The 16,851-nt window shown below is 54.6% G+C and overlaps 1 protein-coding gene across 2 annotated transcripts; it reads right to left on the reverse strand.

Annotated features, from left to right (window-relative positions):
* Positions 1–505: 505 nt before the first annotated feature.
* Positions 506–16,551, reverse strand: SLC35F6 (solute carrier family 35 member F6). Of its 2 annotated transcripts, XM_043469145.1 has the most exons (7): positions 16,353–16,482; positions 14,151–14,645; positions 7,455–7,527; positions 6,203–6,374; positions 5,488–5,700; positions 4,690–4,800; positions 506–3,175 (listed from the first exon to the last, which is right to left on the reverse strand). In XM_043469145.1, the coding sequence occupies exons 2-7, from the start codon at positions 14,273–14,275 to the stop codon at positions 2,706–2,708; spliced, it is 1,164 nt and encodes a 387-aa protein (XP_043325080.1). In that variant the 5' UTR covers positions 14,276–14,645; positions 16,353–16,482; the 3' UTR covers positions 506–2,705. The 2 variants fall into 2 exon arrangements, with proteins under 2 accessions (XP_043325080.1, XP_043325081.1); XM_043469146.1 differs by lacking the exon at positions 14,151–14,645 and having other exon boundaries at positions 16,353–16,551.
* Between the last annotated feature and the right edge of the window lie 300 nt (positions 16,552–16,851).

Below are 16,851 nucleotides of genomic sequence, written 5' to 3' on the forward strand. Positions count from 1 at the left end.
GAGTGCTGTTCGATTATTAAGAGACCTTTGGACGAGTGAAGGCAAACGCAACCGCCTGGCATGGTCATAAGTCTCTCTTGGGGGCAGTGAGCCCGAGAGCCCCTCCAGGGCCTGGATGGCAGTCCTGGAGGATGCTCCAGCCCCAGGGTTTTCCAGGACCACTGTGAATGGGGCAGAGACTGGTCAGTTCACAACAATGCAGACGGCCTGAAGAACACTGTATCTGGGCCGATGTTTATAAGTCTATTATCAGTCAATTCTAATTTTGGGGTCCAGGGCCCTCTTACCTTGCTCAGAGCAGTAGGCCACAGCTGCAGACGTTCCCCACAACCCTTGAGACTCAGTGGGAGAGTAGGGATCCTACCCCCTCCACCCCCATGACCAGAACGACACAGCACAGCCTCTCACACTCATCCTCTGAAGCCCCCCAGAGACCAGGACAGAGATGACACACCTCCACGGTCCGGAGGGGTACTTAGGTTCAACATAAAAATTTCACAAGGCATCCTGTTTTATCTTATAATCGACATGAGGTTTACACTCTACTCCACAATAGTGTAACAAAAGATGCCACCACCCCCCCACAAGCAAAACTGATGCTCCGCGCCAGGGCTCTGTTGGGACCTCAGTGCCTGACAGTCACCCTGGTGGGCAGAGCAGCCTGACAGGACACTCCACTGTAAGCACTTACAGGCACCTTCCATTTATTATCTTAGGTTAATGCCCACAGCCACCCTGTGAGACACAGGCCTCCCCATTTTAGAGATGTGAAGACCTAAAGCAAGGTGCCGGAGTTGGTGGCAGGCCTATGATTCCCCCTCCCCATGCTCTGCCGCCCCTCACTCCACAACCCTTCAATGCTAAAATCCACAGTTCATGATTTGTGTACTTTAGCCAGTCCTGGACTCTTGGTTCAGGCTCCCAGCCCTACTCCAATGGGAGAACGGGACGGGCAAGGACTGAGAACCAGCAAATTTGTCTTTGCCAGTCCCTGTCTCTGTGCATTCTTGAGAAGTGTCATTCTCTCTGGGCTTCAACTTCTTCATGTGAACAATGGGGGTTGGGGCTGGATGATTTCTCTGGTGCATTAGAGTTTTTCCATTCTGACATTCTAGACATCACCTCCAGGAATGTCCTAACCCTTGTGCTTCTTCCTTCTCACTAAAGAGAAAAGTCCATATTGCCAATTTCCCTTTGTTTTTTTTTAAATAAAAAGCCTGAAACAACACTGTAAGGCCCCTAAGCAGCTCTAGTCCCTACCTCCTCACTCTCCATCTCCTTCCTCCTGTGATACACACCATGGCCCAGAGGAGCTCAGGGCCCCCTGAGATTCAGAGTTGGGGGTACAGGATGGTAAGAACCTGCTGGATCCCCACAGCCTGCGGGCTTTGCTGGTCAGAGATTCCTTCCCCGATGATCTATTTTAAGGAAGGCATTTGGTGTTTTGTTTTCATGATGGAGCTGCCCAGGGGAGTGAACTGAGGCTCCAGAAACTGCCACAGAGTGAGGACCACTGGAAAGAAGGGCTGCTCAGCTCCCTGGGATCTCTGCTACCAGTTCCCTCTCCTCAGGGGTGGGTTACCAGGACAAGAGCACAGGATGGACCCCCACCCAAAGATCCCAGAGACACTCGTATCGTAGTGGGGCCACAGGTTTGGATCAGGCAGTCCGTGCTTGGAATACTGGCTCCAGGAGGACGTCATCTGACCTCCTCTGGGCCAGTTTTCTCATCCGCATCCACCTGTGCAGGCTGTTATGCACTAACATGTGCCTGGGATAGCAGCATCACTCTGAATGGTACACTCCCGGGAGACCCATCACCCTGGAGGGCTCTCCATGGAGTGTGGGTGCTGGGGGTGGAGCTGAGGCCCAAACACCCTCGACACCCCAGCCTGCCGCCCGGTCATGTAGCTGCATGGCCAGAGCCTTGGGCAGGAAAGCCCTTTGGGCCAAACAGCTTAGAACTCTGGGACTCAGCTTCCTCAGCTTTAAAATGGAAGCTGAATCAGAGTTCATAAAAACTGTTCTCAAGGGCTGACTGAAAACCCCCCTGTAATCTCTCCCAGGTGGGAAGCCCAGGGGGTGTGAGCGAGAAGGAGGAGCACCATGGGCATTTCCAGGAGGCATTTCCAATAAACGGGCTGTTCCTCCTTCCCCAGGTTGGTCCTACACCATGGACACCTTGTACAGAGCAGGATGCCAAGGCCCAGAAGAACCAGGTACAGGGCTGAGGAGCACACAGCGTTTGCAGCAAGGCCCCGGCTGAAACCTCAGTCTCCAGAAAGAGTTAGGGAATATCTTACAAGTTTTAGAAAACGGGGTGCTTAGTTCTGTTAGAATTTGCTCACTGACCTCTCTTCCTGGGAGAACATTTAGCTTACGATTTAAGAGGAAGCCCTAGGGCTGCTTCAATTCTACCCCATGATTTAGCTCTAGTATTCCAGGGGGCTGGGGGGCTGGGGAAGCCTGGCAGGGGTTGGGCATGGCACCCGGGCCTCAGAGGGGGCTGGGTAACACCTCTCTGCACGGGTGGTGACAAAGGAAGACCTGGATGTTGTGGCAGTGACTGCCCTGGGTGGGGGTCGGTGGAGAGGGGGCTAGGTGAGGCCTCGGGGACAGAGCACTTGAGGTTCACCAGCCCACGTGACCTCAGCCTCAGGGTGAACAAGGAGCGTCCAGGTGGCGGCAGAGGCCCTGCAGGAGGCTCAGCTGGCATTGTTGATGGCAGTCCGAGAGCCCCCCAGCAGCCTCTCACGCTCTCCTTCCTCGGCCGGGGGCCGGCCCCTGGACAGGCGGGCCAGCAGTGGGCGGTGCAGCCCATTGTAGAGGGCGGTGCCCGCCAGGAGGATGAGGAAGCCAAGGATCTGCAGCGGGTGGAAGGCCTCCCAGCCCAGCGCCAGGCTCAGCGCCCAGATGACAACGGTGCGCAGGCTGTCCAGCACCATGCGGGTGGTGGCGCTCAGCTCCTTGGTGACGCTGATGCCCGCAAAGTTGAAGAAGGCGATGCTGCTGATGTTGCCCAGCAGCGCCAGTGCGATGAGCGGCTGTCGGCCCACCTGGCAGAAGGCATCCAGCGCGTCCTCCAGGGTACCTCGAGGGTTTCCGCTGAAGGAGCCGGCAGGGATGTAGTACATGGGTATCAGCAGCAAGGAGAGGATCACGAAGCCAAAGAGGCCTGCAGGAGTGGAGGGAGCATGTCAGGTTCTCTGCTGGAGCCCCAGTCCCGCCCTGCCAGGGCTCTGCTGACCTCTGGCCACCCCTGCCAAGCTGCCCTCAAACCAGCTCCTTCCTTTCAGGTCCTGGAGGCATCCTGCTCGTTAGAAACTCAAAACTGCCTACTGAATGGGCTCTGGCTGCCCCTTCTCCACTTTTAACCTGTGTTTTCTGACTGGACCAAGAACAGGAAATACACTTCATATTGTGACCAGTGCACAAGCATGTACACACTGCCACAAAACAGCTATCCTTACAACATACAATGCTGTCTGACATTTTTTAAAATTCGGTTCTATTCACCGACAGAAGGATTGGCTTGCTCCAAGCACTACATTGCTCTCCCAAGTGTGGAGAAACACAGCTCTCTAATTCAGTGCCGTTGGTCTGTGACAAGGAGCTGGACTGGAATGTAAATCAAGGCACTGCTTCACTCAGGAGTAGCTTTCCTGGTGGCTCAGATGGTAAACAATCCACCTGCAATGTGGGAGACCCGGATTCAACACCTGGGTGGGGAAGATTCCCTGAAGGAGGAAATGGCTACCCACTCCAGTATTCTTGCCTGGAGAATCCTCATGAACAGAGGAGCCTGCCGGACTACAGTCTGTGGGGTCGCAAAGAGTCTGACACGACTGAGTGACTAATGCTTTCACTTTCACTCCAAAAGTTTTGCTAGAAAAAAAAAATAAGTGGAAGCGATCGGTGTGCTTGATGACATAGCTGATTTAGGTGGTTCATGTTCTGTCGTAAGCCCTCAGCTCACAGTGCGCCAGGCACAACCAGCTCCCTGAGGAGACCAAGGGTCATACCTTGGTCTAATCCACCCTGTTAGTTTTATATTTTTAAAGCACTGATTTTGATTTACTTTCCTGCTCAAAAACCTTTGGCAGTTTTTCCCTGCCTGTCATTTAAGATCTAAATCCACTTGCCTGATGTTCAAGGTTCTCTACAACATGGCCCTGACATATTCAATTCCTGGTTATTTCCCCAACATCAAACCTGTACCCCTGCCCAAACTATTCCTCACTGGTTTCCAAACTCATGTCCAGCTCCCCACATTTCCTCTCCGTCTGCAGTTCCCTCCTTCCCACTCTTGCCTGCTGAAACCTGCAGCTCAAATGCCACCTTCCCTGGGCCGTGACACTCAGATATGCCTGGCAAGTGAACTATCAGTTGAGTACAGGTGGCCTGCCTGCTCCTTTCTTGGTCAGTTCTAGGAAGTGGTCAGCTCCCCTAAAGTGCGGCTTGCATCTTATTCATCTTCCTCTCTGTCCTCCTTTAGCTCCTGGCTGAGTGCACGGCACATGTCAGAGTATTTGTCAACATGTACATGGTGAAGGGAAGGATGGGAGGTAGGAGGCTCACCCCCCCAGAGGTCCCCAGCACCCACCGGGCCCCCAACACGTTCTCTCCATGTGCCACCCTGCAGGGCTCACCCCACCCAGCGCCCTCCCACCAGCCCATGTTCACACGCACCCTCTGTGCCGACCGCCCGCAGTGGGTGCACGTTGTGCTTGTAGACGAACTTCTCCTCCAGCACCATCTGGATGGAGACGATGATCTGGGCCATGATGATCAACAGATCCCCTGTGGGAAGAAGGAGGGGCCCAGGGTGAGGCCAGGGCTCGGGGAGACAGCTCCCTCAGGGACGGAACAGCCCCCCATGGCCCCGGACTCTGCAGGGCATCCCTGAGCCTGATCTCCTGGCCCCCAAGGGGCGGGGCAGGCCAGCAGGCAGGCACTGTCACCCCATCCCGTCTCAGGTGAGGCTCCAGAAGGCCCGGGGGTCTGAGGGCTGCACCACTGGGGTAAGTGGGTCTTTTGAGAAGCAACGGGGTTTGAGATGGACATTTCTGGCTTAATTCTGCCTCTGAGGGACCAGGGTGGCCACTTCACAGTAAAACTGCTGCAGGCCTTCCTTTCTGGGACCGTAAGACTGACAGTGATGACAAGCACAGTGCATAGTACTGGCTGATCGCTGGGTAAGTGCTCAGTAAACGTTCATGCGTTTCCTCTCCTGGATCCTGTAGGTTGTGTGGCTGTAAGTAAATGTAGCCCGAGCCCTCTCCCTCCTCCGACCTCCCCACTCCTTACCCACCCCTCCCTCATGATGCTTGGCCCTCACTTGCTCTCATCACTTCGAAAGCAGGTACAGGCCAACAGCTGGTACCCCGCACACCCTCCCCTGAGGCTTGTCAGGCAGCAGAGCCTGTCAAATGCTTTCTCCCCCGCCTCTGTGCTGGGCGACCCCTGGACGCCTGCCCCCAGCCACACCTGTGATGACTTCACTGAGCTTGTGCTGGCTGTCATGCTTGCTCAGGAGGTCGGCCAGGCCCACCACCACCAGCCCGGCGATGGTCGCGAGGATGCCCAGCCACTGGCTCAGCGCGAGCCTCCGTCCCAGGAAGGCCACCGAGAACAGGCCTGTGAAGATGATCACGGCTCCCCGCAGCATCTGGAAGCTGGAGGCACTGGTCATGTTCAGGGCTGGGAGAGGAGAGATGTGTGATGTGAGCTCCTGAGGGCCCGGTTGCTCTGTTCACCGAGGTGTCCTCAGGGCTAAAGGCAGGCCTGACACGTGCTAAGTACTCAGTGAATGCTGGTGGTATGTGTGTGTGTAAAGGGGTGTGTGTGTGTGTAAAGGGGGAGCTGAAGATGAGCTGTGTGTGTGTATGTGTGTGTGTAAAGGGGAAGCTGAAGATGAGCTGTGTGTGTGTGTGTGTGTAAAGGGGGTGCTAAAGATGAGTTGATGAGGATGAGACAGAGGATGAGATGGTTGGATGGCATCCCCAACTCAATGGACATGAGTTTGAGTAAACTCCAGGAATTGGTGATGGACAGGGAGGTCTGGCATGCTGTAGTCCATGCAAAGAGTCAGACACGACTGAGCTACTGAACTGAAGATGAGCTGGAGGTGGGGGAGGCTCTTTCACCAGCATCCCCCTGGGGCTACAGTTTGAGCCCTTGGCAGCCTGGCCTGGCGACTCACCCACATACATGATGCTGGTCCCTGTCATGTCGCAGAGGGCTGGGGGCAGGAAAAGGAGAGGGTTGAAGGGCTGCTGGGGATCTGCGCTGGTGTCTGGGTGCCGCGCAGCTCTGCACCGGAGGAGGTAGAAGGCAGCCAGGCAGGAGAACTCTCCCAGGAACATGCCCACTGCCTGCAGGGACAGACCAGGCCAGTTCAGAGCTGGAAGGAGGTTCGCCTGCAGCTAATTTTTTTTTTCTTTTGGCCATGCCACACAGTTTTGGGTTTCCCTGGTGGTTCAGATGGTAAAGAATCTGCCTGCAATGTAGGAGACCCAGGTTCGATCCCTGGGTGGGGAAGATCCCCTGGAGAATGGAATGGCTACCCACTCCAGTATTCTTGCCTGGAGAATCCCATGGACAGAGGAGCCTGGCGGGCTACAGTCCATAGGGTGGCAAAGAGTCAGACATGACTAAGCGACTAACAGTTTACACGGTTTTGGGATCTTAGTTCCCTACCAGAGATCAAACCCATGCCTTCGGCAGTGAAAGCACAGAGTCCTAACAACTGGACCACCAGGGAAGTCCCATAACAAAAATTTTTAAAAAGTAATCTTTCTTCAAATAAGAGTTTACCTATAAACCCAACATGTAAAACAGATAAATGCAGAGCTCCTGTGTGGGAGCTGCTGCCTCCTACGTCTACTCCTTAGTTCCTCAGACACCTCGATGGAAACCCTAAAGCTATAGAGCCTGGCCGGAAAACCCACCAGTCTAGGCCACTTCCTGGTCAAGCTCCAGATGGAGAAACTGAGACCCTGAGAGGCTTGAGAACTTATTTAAGGTCACAGAGCAAGTTGCTGGCAGAACTGAGGCTGAAATTTGTCTCACCCACTTCCTAGTCCAGCAATAAGGTACCTTCCATTGATGGTGCCTGCCCTGTCCCAGAGGGTCTAGGCTCCCCATGGTTGGAGAGCAAGTTTTACTAGGGGTTGATTTTTCCAAATGGGTCCTGACTTTGTCATGGTGAGGGCTGGCCTTACAGTGTCCAGGACATGACCACTCACCAGGACTTGTGCAGGCCTCCTACAGGGAACAGGGCCTTTGGCCCCTTTCAGGGGCACCCCACACCTTGGCCTGTGTTCTGGGGAGGGAGAGAGAGAAGTAGGGAGCAAGGGAAGACTCCACCCCTAGGACAGGAAACAGCAGGGCCTCAAGGGGGCACCCGCCCTGAGCCCTGGGAGACAGAGCTGGGAGAGGAGAGGCACAGATACCTGGAGGAAGGGGTGCTGAAAGCTGTGTTCCTGGCTCCCTCCACAGCCTGGGGCCACAAAGTTGTCCGCCCACCTGCAGCAGACAGAGAGAAGGTCAAACCCTGCAGTGCATGGGTTCCCTCACCTGGTCCCAGGCCTGCAGAGAGCTCACGCCTCCTGATGCCAAGAGGCGAGACTTAGGGGACTCGGCCCAGAGTGGGGTTCCCCCTTGAAGGGGCTAGTCTTCATAGTAAGCAGTCTTCACCTGGGAGTTGCGACAGTAAGTGGGGGCCTGGGCACCTTTAGCTGAAATCTCATGAACCGCTAGCAGAAATTTAGCATTTCTTCAAATTATACTATTGCAGGACCTACAACTCTGTCACACATGGAAATCACAGCTATTCTCATTTTCACATTCAAGTCATTGTAGATACTGTGAAGTATCACTTACACTCATCACTAGTCAAAAATTACAATAATTAGACCCACTGCTTGTAATTTCATGTGTTAAGAACTGCATGCACATACCTGTTACTATATTACAAACTGGCTTTTTTAATGTCTGGATAATCTTATTTCAATGCAATTAGCTTTTTCTGTAAGCCTTGGGGTTTTATTTGCACACTTCAAAACACTACTCTAGGCTTCACCAGACTATCAAAGGCCCCATGCTCAAAAAATATCGAGTCTCTGGTGTGCAGGTCACAGGGGCCCTGGGAAAGGGCCACCTGCCACAGACTGCCCGGTCACCTTCACATAACCTGAAGGGTCCAGCCAGTTTCTCTAGCAGTGGCTTAGAAGCAGGTGGCAAGGACATGGCACTGTGGAGCGGCCTGCCAGCCAGCGCCCAGCAGATGGGCTGACTCTGGCATGTGGCCCCACCGCGTCCAGAACCTGTCATGGCACAGTGCTCTGGGCAGCTGCTACCAACCATTCCGCACTGACCAACATCTGTCACTAAAGCTTTTGCCCCTGAATTTCATTTTCACTGGGCTGTGTTATGTCCCTGGAATCGAATCTCTCCTTCATCTGAAAGCCCTTCATATATCTGGAGATGTTTCCATCTTCTGAATCTTCTGGTTAAGCAGCTCCAGCCCTTGCTAACCTTTCCCTCCCTGGCTGCTGACTTCTGGAAGTGCTCCGGTGGGCCCAGGCCCAGACCCAAGGCATGTGATCTGGCCTGGATGGAATTGGGCAACAGGGAGGCCCCTCCCACGTATTGGACATCCTGGTTAGTTGACCTGGCTTGGACTGTTATCTGCCATATCACACTGCTGACTCAGGTCAACGCAGGCCTAGGGCTACTTTCTATGGGCCATTGACCTGCCTATGTTTCCCCCACACACCATAGCACCCCATGCATAGGCAGTGGCTATCTTTAAAGTGTGTGTGTGAGTTAAGTCACTTCAATCGTATCTGACACTTTGCGGCCCTATGGGCCATAGGGTCACCAGGCTCCTCTGTCCATGGGATTCTCCAGGCAAGAATACTGGAGTGGACTGCCATTTCCTCCATGAGGGGATCTTCCTGACCTAGGGATCGAACCCACGTCTCTTGCATCTCCTGTGCTGGCAGGCAGGTTCTTTACCACTAGCGCCACCTGGGACTTCTGAAATGTCTTTCCTAACAATATCTGTCAGCAGCTACACTGTGATCCCCACCCATCTTCCAGCTCCTCTCTGCACAAGCCTCGGCTCCCAGAGGGCAGGGAAGCCTTGTGCCTCCTGAGCCCCGAGGGGGGGCCACTCCACTTGCAGGTCTGGGTTTGACAAAGATCCTGAACCAGGGAGACCTGGGTTCGGTCCCTGGGTTGCGAAGATCCTCTAGAGAAGGAAATGGCAACCCAGTCCAGTATTCTTGCCTAGAGAATCCCCATGGACAGAGGAGCCTGGCGGGCTATAGTCCATGGGGTCATAAAGAGTCGGACACGGCTGAGTGAGGAACACACACAAGGCAGGACTTCCCTGGGAGCTCTGTCCCACAGCCTGGGGCAAGGGCACGATGCCCAGATGCAGGCAGCAGGCAGGGCGGGCTGAATGGTGATGGCAGCACGAAGCGGGAGGAAGAGACCACATCTACAAAGAAATCTGAACACATCCTAGGGCGAGTGAACAAAACAGGGCTATGGCAGACTTATCTCAAGGTGAGAGACCCCATCCACTCCCAAAGATGTGAGGAGGGATGTTAGGAACAGTGCTTGCTTGGGAACAGTGGAGGTCAAAGGGGAGCCGATGGGCCCTTAAGGAGAAGTGCTGATGTGCCTGGTTGGGAATGCAGAGGAAATCTGGGTTGGGGGATCAGGATGTAACCAGACCCAGTATCAAAGGAGCAAAGAAAGCCCCCACTAAGGACAGAAACTGCCTGTTCTCCAAGGGGTCTCACTTCTGCCTGATCTGCGGTAGATTCTGACTCGGGGATCCCTCCCCGTGCAGGAGAGGACCCGGCACGTGGGCCAGCCGCCACCTGCATGGCCTACCCAGGTAGCCCACTCTCCTGCAGACTCATTGTCACAGTCAGAGCCCTGGTGGAGGGCCTGGGTGAGGCAGCTGAGTGAAACAGAGAGAAGCAGGGAGAGTGAAGAGGTCAAGCTTTACCAAGGGCAGACAGACAACGGCCCTGGAGCGAGTGAGCAGGTCAGAGAGAGTTCCCAGGGCTCCTCCAGGAGGAACAAGGGAGGTCTGGCAAGTTCGAAGTCAACCAGAAGCCTAGGACAAGGGCTGGTATGAAAGCCCCTTCTCCCTCCTGGGGCTGCACCCAGAGCACAGACCGGCAGGCTCAAGAAGACCCCCGATCTGGCGGTGGGGCCATCTCCTGGAACCCCCCTGGGCTACTGCCTGTGCATCTGATAGTCACAACTCACACCTGTGTCACTTTCTGGTCCCACAGTCACTGCCACTAGAGAGGATGTGAGCTCAGCCTCCAGGAACTTCCACAGCTTTCTTTGCTCCTAGAACCTTATTATACACAAGTTTAAACTGTTTGGGTTGAATAAATGGACTTCTAGACCCCACTGGACAAACAGGCAGGTGGTGGACTACAGTCCAAATGCACAGTGCTAATTTGCCACCTGGTCTGAGTGGCCCCCTGCTGGTGGGACCAGCCAGGCCTGCCCTTCCCTAGGGATGGGCACCTCAAGGAGTGCTGGAGGGATGGTGCTAAGCCTCCTCCCCTCCCCTGGTGCTGTCTCCTTTCTCCAAGGGTTGGGTCTGCCTGAACAGGCTGGACTGGGCAGGTTCCCAGCAGGGGAATTGGAACCTTTTTGTATCTAAGGGACTGGGGCAGGTTTACAGCCCCAGGGATTAGGTGTCAAGACAGGCTGCCCGGCCCAGCCTCTTTGGGCCAGGGAGGAGTCCAGGCCTGCAGTCACTTTGGGAAGGAGTCAGACTTCCCATCTTGGCTCTGGGAAAGGTTTGGCTCACTGCACAGAAATAGAAGCCCTCAGGTAGCACAGAACAAGGGCCAAAAGCTAGCCCTGGCTCACCTGGGGGTGACATCAGCGACTCCCCAGTGGGATAGCATTTGTCTCCTTGAAAAACGCTTCCCTAACGTGTATTTATAAATGCACAGTTCATTGTGCACTGACTTTGTATCAGACCTGTACTACTCCTTGAACTGGCTGAGCACTTCATGTGGGCAGTGTGGTTTAAGTCTCATAACAAGGACCCTCATTTTAGAGACGGGGACTTTAGGCCTTGGGCAGGAGTGAGCCGTTTCAGCCTCATACAGTTAACGGGTGGATCTAGGGCCAAACCCACCTGCTTGAACTTATGTTCAGAAAAGGTAGCAGGATATATGGAAAGGTCAGCCTTCAGACTTTTGAATGTCACAGGTTGGGTGAGTTACAGATTTCTCACCTATAAAATGGGGATAATGATGCCAACACTGATGAACTCACAAAAGTAATAAATAAGACTTAAAAGACCTGGCAGATGGCAGGGAGTCAATAAAAGTTCTTTTCTGTCTCTTCTCCCTCTTTCTCCTCTGCTGTTATAATGCCGAAGAAGATGAAGCTTAGCAATTCTATGAAGACCTACAAGACCTTTTAGAACTAACACCAAAAAAAAAAAAGATGTCTTTTTCATCACAGGGGACTGGAATACAAAAGGAGGAAGTCAGGAGACAACTGGAGTAACAGGCAAGTTTGGGCTTGGAATACAAAATGAAGCAGGACAAAAGGCTGAGTTTTGCCAAGAGAATGCACTGGTCATAGCAAACACCCTCTTCCAACAACACAAGAGACAACTCTACACATAGACATCACTATGTGATTAATACTGAAATCAGATTGATTATATTCTTTGTAGCCGAAGATGGAGAAGCTCTATACCGTCAGCAAAAACAAGACAGGGAGCTGATGGTGGCTCAGATAACGAACTCCTTATTGCAAAATTTTCCTCTGGGCTGGGTGGGTGTGGCCCCAGCTCCACTCCACCTGAGGCTTCCAGGGAGACTCCCTCCTCTGCGACCCATCCTGCAGAACGAGGAAGCTGGAGGGCCACAGAGTGCCGAAAGAGGAGGACAAACTTGGCCATCATCTCGGGAAGCTCCTGGTTTCACAGACAAGAAACCCAGGGGCCAGAGAAGGCTTGGGGCACACAGGGAAGTTCTAGTGCCCATGAGCCTCCACCCCCTGCTCTGTGCTTCTTCCTCAATACCAAGCACCTTCTTCCTCCTGATTCTTCCCACTTCCCTGGCTGAGGTGGGGCAAAGGTCAGCCCTGCAGGTGGGCCCTCCGCTCTCTGGACACTCTTTTCTGGGGACAGCTGTGGTCCCTAGGGCAGGAGGCCTGTGGGGACCCAGGAGACTCAGGCTGAGGCCACATGAGGAAGTGCCTCCCTTTGGCAGAAGCGGGTTTCCTTCAGAGTTCCCTGGGCCTCCGAGGCCTGCGGGGTGGGCTCGCCTTCCTGGGGGATGAGTCATGCTGCTGTGGCCTGGCCCAGTCAAAACTCCAGGCTCAGCATTCCCAGAGGGGAGTGTGTGTGTGTCTGCGTGGGGCTGGGGGTGGCGGTCAGAGGCTGAGGAAGTGGCTGGTGTGGCTGCCTCGGATTCATCAGTTGTGTGTCCTCTTCCCACAGAATCCGGGCCATTTCTGCTCGCATCCTGATGAGTCAGCCTCTTTCTCCAGCTCTGGACCTTAAGAAGGGCCCCAGGGCTTCTCCACCCTCTGGGTGTCATAGCAGGTGGCTCACGTGGTAAGACATGATGACAGCCCTTCCGTCTCTTAAGGCTAAGAAGACTCCTCAGGAGCTCTTACGCCATGTGTAAGAGGTGTGGCAGGGATTTTGTACCCATTTTATAGATGAAACTGAAGCTTGGAGAGGCCCAGTGACTCATCTAATCCCACAGCTGCCAAACCACATGCTCTCTCCTCTCCTACACTGCCCTCCCCATTGCAGGCTTTCTCCAGATTTCAGGCTTTCTCCAGCCGGCTTTAACCCCTTGGAAGCAATTATTCTGTGCTGCTCATAGGGTTGGGGGGAGGGGCAGCTGGCAAGGCTGCCCAGGACCCAGCAGGTCTAATGGCTGGAGAACATGGCCCCATGGCCCCTTCATGGGAGGGGTGGGCTTCACAGCCCACAGAAGTTTAGGAGGGAAGCTGAGCCTTCCTGAGTGAGTGTCTACTTGACCCTGGCTCTTTATGTGCAGAACCCCAGCTGGATTCAGGAGGATACAGTTCCAAAAGGCTCACTGGTTCTGGGAGACAGCCCCATGCAGTGCCAGGGGAGGCTGAAATGTCTGGTCTCTAGGAGGCGCACCAGCAGAAGGCCTGGTAGTCCGGGGAGAAGGAGCCACAGAAAGGAGAAGGGAGGGGACCTCTGCCCACACCCAGGGACCTGCCTGATCCATGACTTTCCCTTCTGCATGCAGGTGACCCCCCAGCCCAGCCCAGCCCAGCCCAGGCAGGCTGGCGCCTTGCAGGGCACCCAACCCTCCCGAGTGGGCAATGACCTCCTCCAGCAGACAGCTGATCAATGGTTGCAGTCCACGTGCTCACGTCCACTTCCTCATCTGCTGTCTTCAGTCCTCCCAAGAAGCCGGGGAGGGAAACATCATGCTCACTAGACAGCCCAGACACTGCAAAAGGCCCCTGGAGACTCTAAACCTGAACCCTGAGAGAGCGCTGGGACAAAGGCTTCAGATGCTTGCCACCTGGCCCCAGAGCGAAGGCAGTCCGATGGCAGGGAGGGGAGATGCCGCTGATAGGGTTACAGCATCCATAGGCACATGCTTGCCTGTTTTTGTCCAGGGAGGTGTAAGAGGAAGCCCCAAGGAAGAGGAAGTTTGGGGGACTGGACCAAAATGCTGAGAGCTAGGTTCTAGACACCAACCAGCTGAATCACATACACAAAAACTTTCCTTGGGACCTTGACTGTAAATTGTAGGGATTAGAATGGATAATTTCTATGTTTCTAACAACTCTAAATGCCCCTGAGAATGACTAGAGAAGTCCCCAGCCTCATCCTTATTGGCAGTTAAGAGCATGGATTCTAGAACCAGACTACTTAGGCTCAAAATCAAACTCTGTCCCTTCATAGCTCAGTTGAACTTGGACAAGCAAGTTCCTCTTTCCAGAATCTCACTTTCCTTATCCAGGGACAAGAAATGTATCTACCTCATAGGGTGATAATGAGAATTCATTAACTCACAAAAGGCAGCTGAGGCAGGACCTGGTACATGCTATTCTCTGTGTCTGTGTATTAGCTGGTTAGCACTTACTTGCTGTGGTCACATTCCCGTCTGTCTGTTCCTGCTGGAAACTGGAGGTCAGAGTGTGATTTCAAATTGAAAATCCCCATCAGGATGTACAGCGCTGCTTTCCCATGTTCTTTCTCTGACAGCATCCTTCTCACAGTCTGGCCTCAGAACACTGCTGAGGGTCCAATACTAGGGCCTGTCACAGGGAGGGAGGCTCCTGCAAAGCCCCACAACAGGTCACAGGCAAGGGCTGGGTCCCCACGTGGAAGCCTCTTTCTGGCCTCTCAGGTGGCCTCTGGGGACAAAGCCTCCTGGGGCTGAGGATTTTCTGGTTTCTCACCAGACTGGTTTAGACCTCTTTAAGGAAGGAGCTGAGTCAGCACAGTAACCTCAGTAGTAACTCAGCTCTCCTTGGGGACAGTGGCCTTGGCAGATCACAGCCACCCTGTAAGTACCAGACTGAGGCTTTGGCTTGTGAGACTGATGGACAGTGACTTGTTCTGCGGCCTTCAGATCCTAAAAGAGATGGAAGACCTCAGGTGGAGTTTCCTTTATAGCTAAGTGCTCAGCAAGAGGAGCACCCTTCAGGAGGCCTCAGGGCCCAGGAGTCCAGCACAAGACACAGACACGGCTGGCCAGAGCCCAGTGGGAGAGACAGGTGGGCCCCACCCAGAGGTCCACTTTCCTGTGGAGAAGGGAGGACACTGTGTTTGTCAAGCATGTACACATCTGTCTCACCCACTGCAGATTCTAAGCATCTCAAAGGCCAGGACTTTCTCTTGGTCACTTCTGTCTTCTTCCCTGAGTCTAGGCTCCCATACTGTAAGTACCTTATATATGTCTGAGGAATTGAACAGAAGACCTCTCTTCAAGACCTCTCTTCTGGGGCATTTCTCACATCACTGATGGAGTGTGCTAGGGAAAAACACTCTAGAAAATGAGTAAGATACAACCATCCCCAGGACCCCCACGGGCCTGGGGCACCGCCCTCAGGGTGACTGGAGTGACTCCCCTTTGCTTCGAGCCTGGCAAGACCCAGGTGGAAGTGAGGTCTGACTGGGAGAGGGTCACTATCTACTGTCTTCCACATGCACCTTGGAACTGGCTCAGAGAAAGTCTGGGCTCTGGGTATTGGGGCTCTTGGTGGGCAGAGGGGCAGGAAGGCCCGGTGCCAAGCTAGGGACAGAGAAAGAGCCAAAGGGCCATCAAGAGACGGGGCTGCCTTTCGGGGCCTCCTGCTTTTTACAAAGAGGAGACTGTGCTGGGTCCTGCTGCCTCATGACAGCCCCAGGTCATCAACTCCCAACCTTCTGAGAACTGTCCTTATGGGCCCATGAGCACCACACCCTCTGACATCAGAGCAGAACTCCCCCTGCCTGCCCTGTCTGGGTTAATAACACTCCTGTTCTCCCAGGCAGAAGCCCAGGAGCGACTATTTGATCCTGTGGGTCAGGCCTTGTGGTTTCACTCTGCACCTGGTTTCTCCCACCTGGCCCTTCCCTTCCCACCTCACCTCCACCTCCAAGGTCCCCTCATCTGCTGTGCAGCAGCCCTGGAGTGGTTTTCCCTCCAGCAAATTACTTTTCACCTTGACCACCAGGTTCACTGAATCACTTTCTCAAAAGCCCCTCTTTGACTGTGGGATAAAATCCAGCCTGGGCATTTGAAGCTAGTTACAATCCCCTTAGAACTGGCCTTGCTGCTCCTGCCTCGAGGTTCCCACCACAGCAGAAATTCCACCCAAGCTTCAAGGCCCAGTTGAAACCAGTTCTCCAGGAGGGGCCCATGGAACACCCACTACTCTGTCATCGCAGCACTCTATGCTCACGGGTCACTCGGCTAACGTGGCATCTATCGTATCCCTCCCTGGCCCACAGTTCCTGGAGGGCCGCGCCCCTGATGCCACTTTGGAAGGGGCAGCGGAGAAGAACGCCCTCCCATTAAAGATGTTGAGTTGGAAAGTGACTCGCTGGGATCAAGCTGGGGCTCGGATCTCCAGCGAGGACACTGCTCGCTCCTCCTCGCATTCCCCGGTGCCTTGCACCTCTTGGGTGGTCCGTAAACCGCGTGAACCGATCAGAGAAAATGGGCTGGCTGGTGAGGCCAGGAAATGACAGCCGCGAAGGGCGAGGGCGCAGGAGGAGGGCGGGGGTCGCCAGCGCCCCTGCGGGCGGCTGCAGACCCTGCCAAGCCCCCACCCCTCCTGGCCAGGCCCGAACTCACTTTGCCGAGAGCGTGTTGATGGAGCCGGTGACGAGCATGAGCCCGGCCAGGAACAGCTGGTACTTGGTCCAGGCCATGGCGGCGGATGCGGGGAGCGCGATGCTACAGGGACCCCCCGCAATCTCCGCGCTCGCTCGAGATGGTAGCTCGCTACCCGGTCACCCGGGGGTGTCCGGCGCGAGCGCTTCCGGGCCGGGAGTCACGTGACCCCGAAAAGGCCCCGCCCCGCGCCGGCTCGCTCCGCCCCAAGGAGGGCTCCGCGCCCGGGCTTCTGCGCACGCGACCTCTGTGCGGGTGCTCTCTCGAGCGGGATTTGCGAGCTAAGGTCCCCACAGAGTGACTGGCAAATCACGGCCCCAGGTCACCCCATCTGCAAAAGAGGCTGATGGGACGATGCAATGAGATTGCATCCGTGGATGTTAGAGCGCTCTGTAAACGCTTTAGAGAAATTGAGCTAAACAATGTCAGAGGCAAGCCACAAAGTAGAAACGCCCCACAT

Source organism: Cervus canadensis, chromosome 5, assembly GCF_019320065.1.
Source record: "Cervus canadensis isolate Bull #8, Minnesota chromosome 5, ASM1932006v1, whole genome shotgun sequence".
In the NCBI taxonomy this organism is placed as follows: domain Eukaryota; kingdom Metazoa; phylum Chordata; class Mammalia; order Artiodactyla; family Cervidae; genus Cervus; species Cervus canadensis.

What these genes read in the sequence shown, in the direction of transcription:
- SLC35F6 (XM_043469145.1), bottom strand. Translation starts at nt 14,275, where the DNA reads ATGCTGTCAGAGAAAGAACATGGGAAAGCAGCGCTGTACATCCTGATG. An exon ending in TTCAGCACCCCTTCCTCCAG is followed by an intron (nt 6,375 to 7,454) that starts GTATCTGTGCCT and finishes CTGTCCCTGCAG; the next exon opens with GCAGTGGGCATGTTCCTGGG. An exon ending in GCTCAGTGAAGTCATCACAG is followed by an intron (nt 4,801 to 5,487) that starts GTGTGGCTGGGG and finishes TTCTTCCCACAG; the next exon opens with GGGATCTGTTGATCATCATG.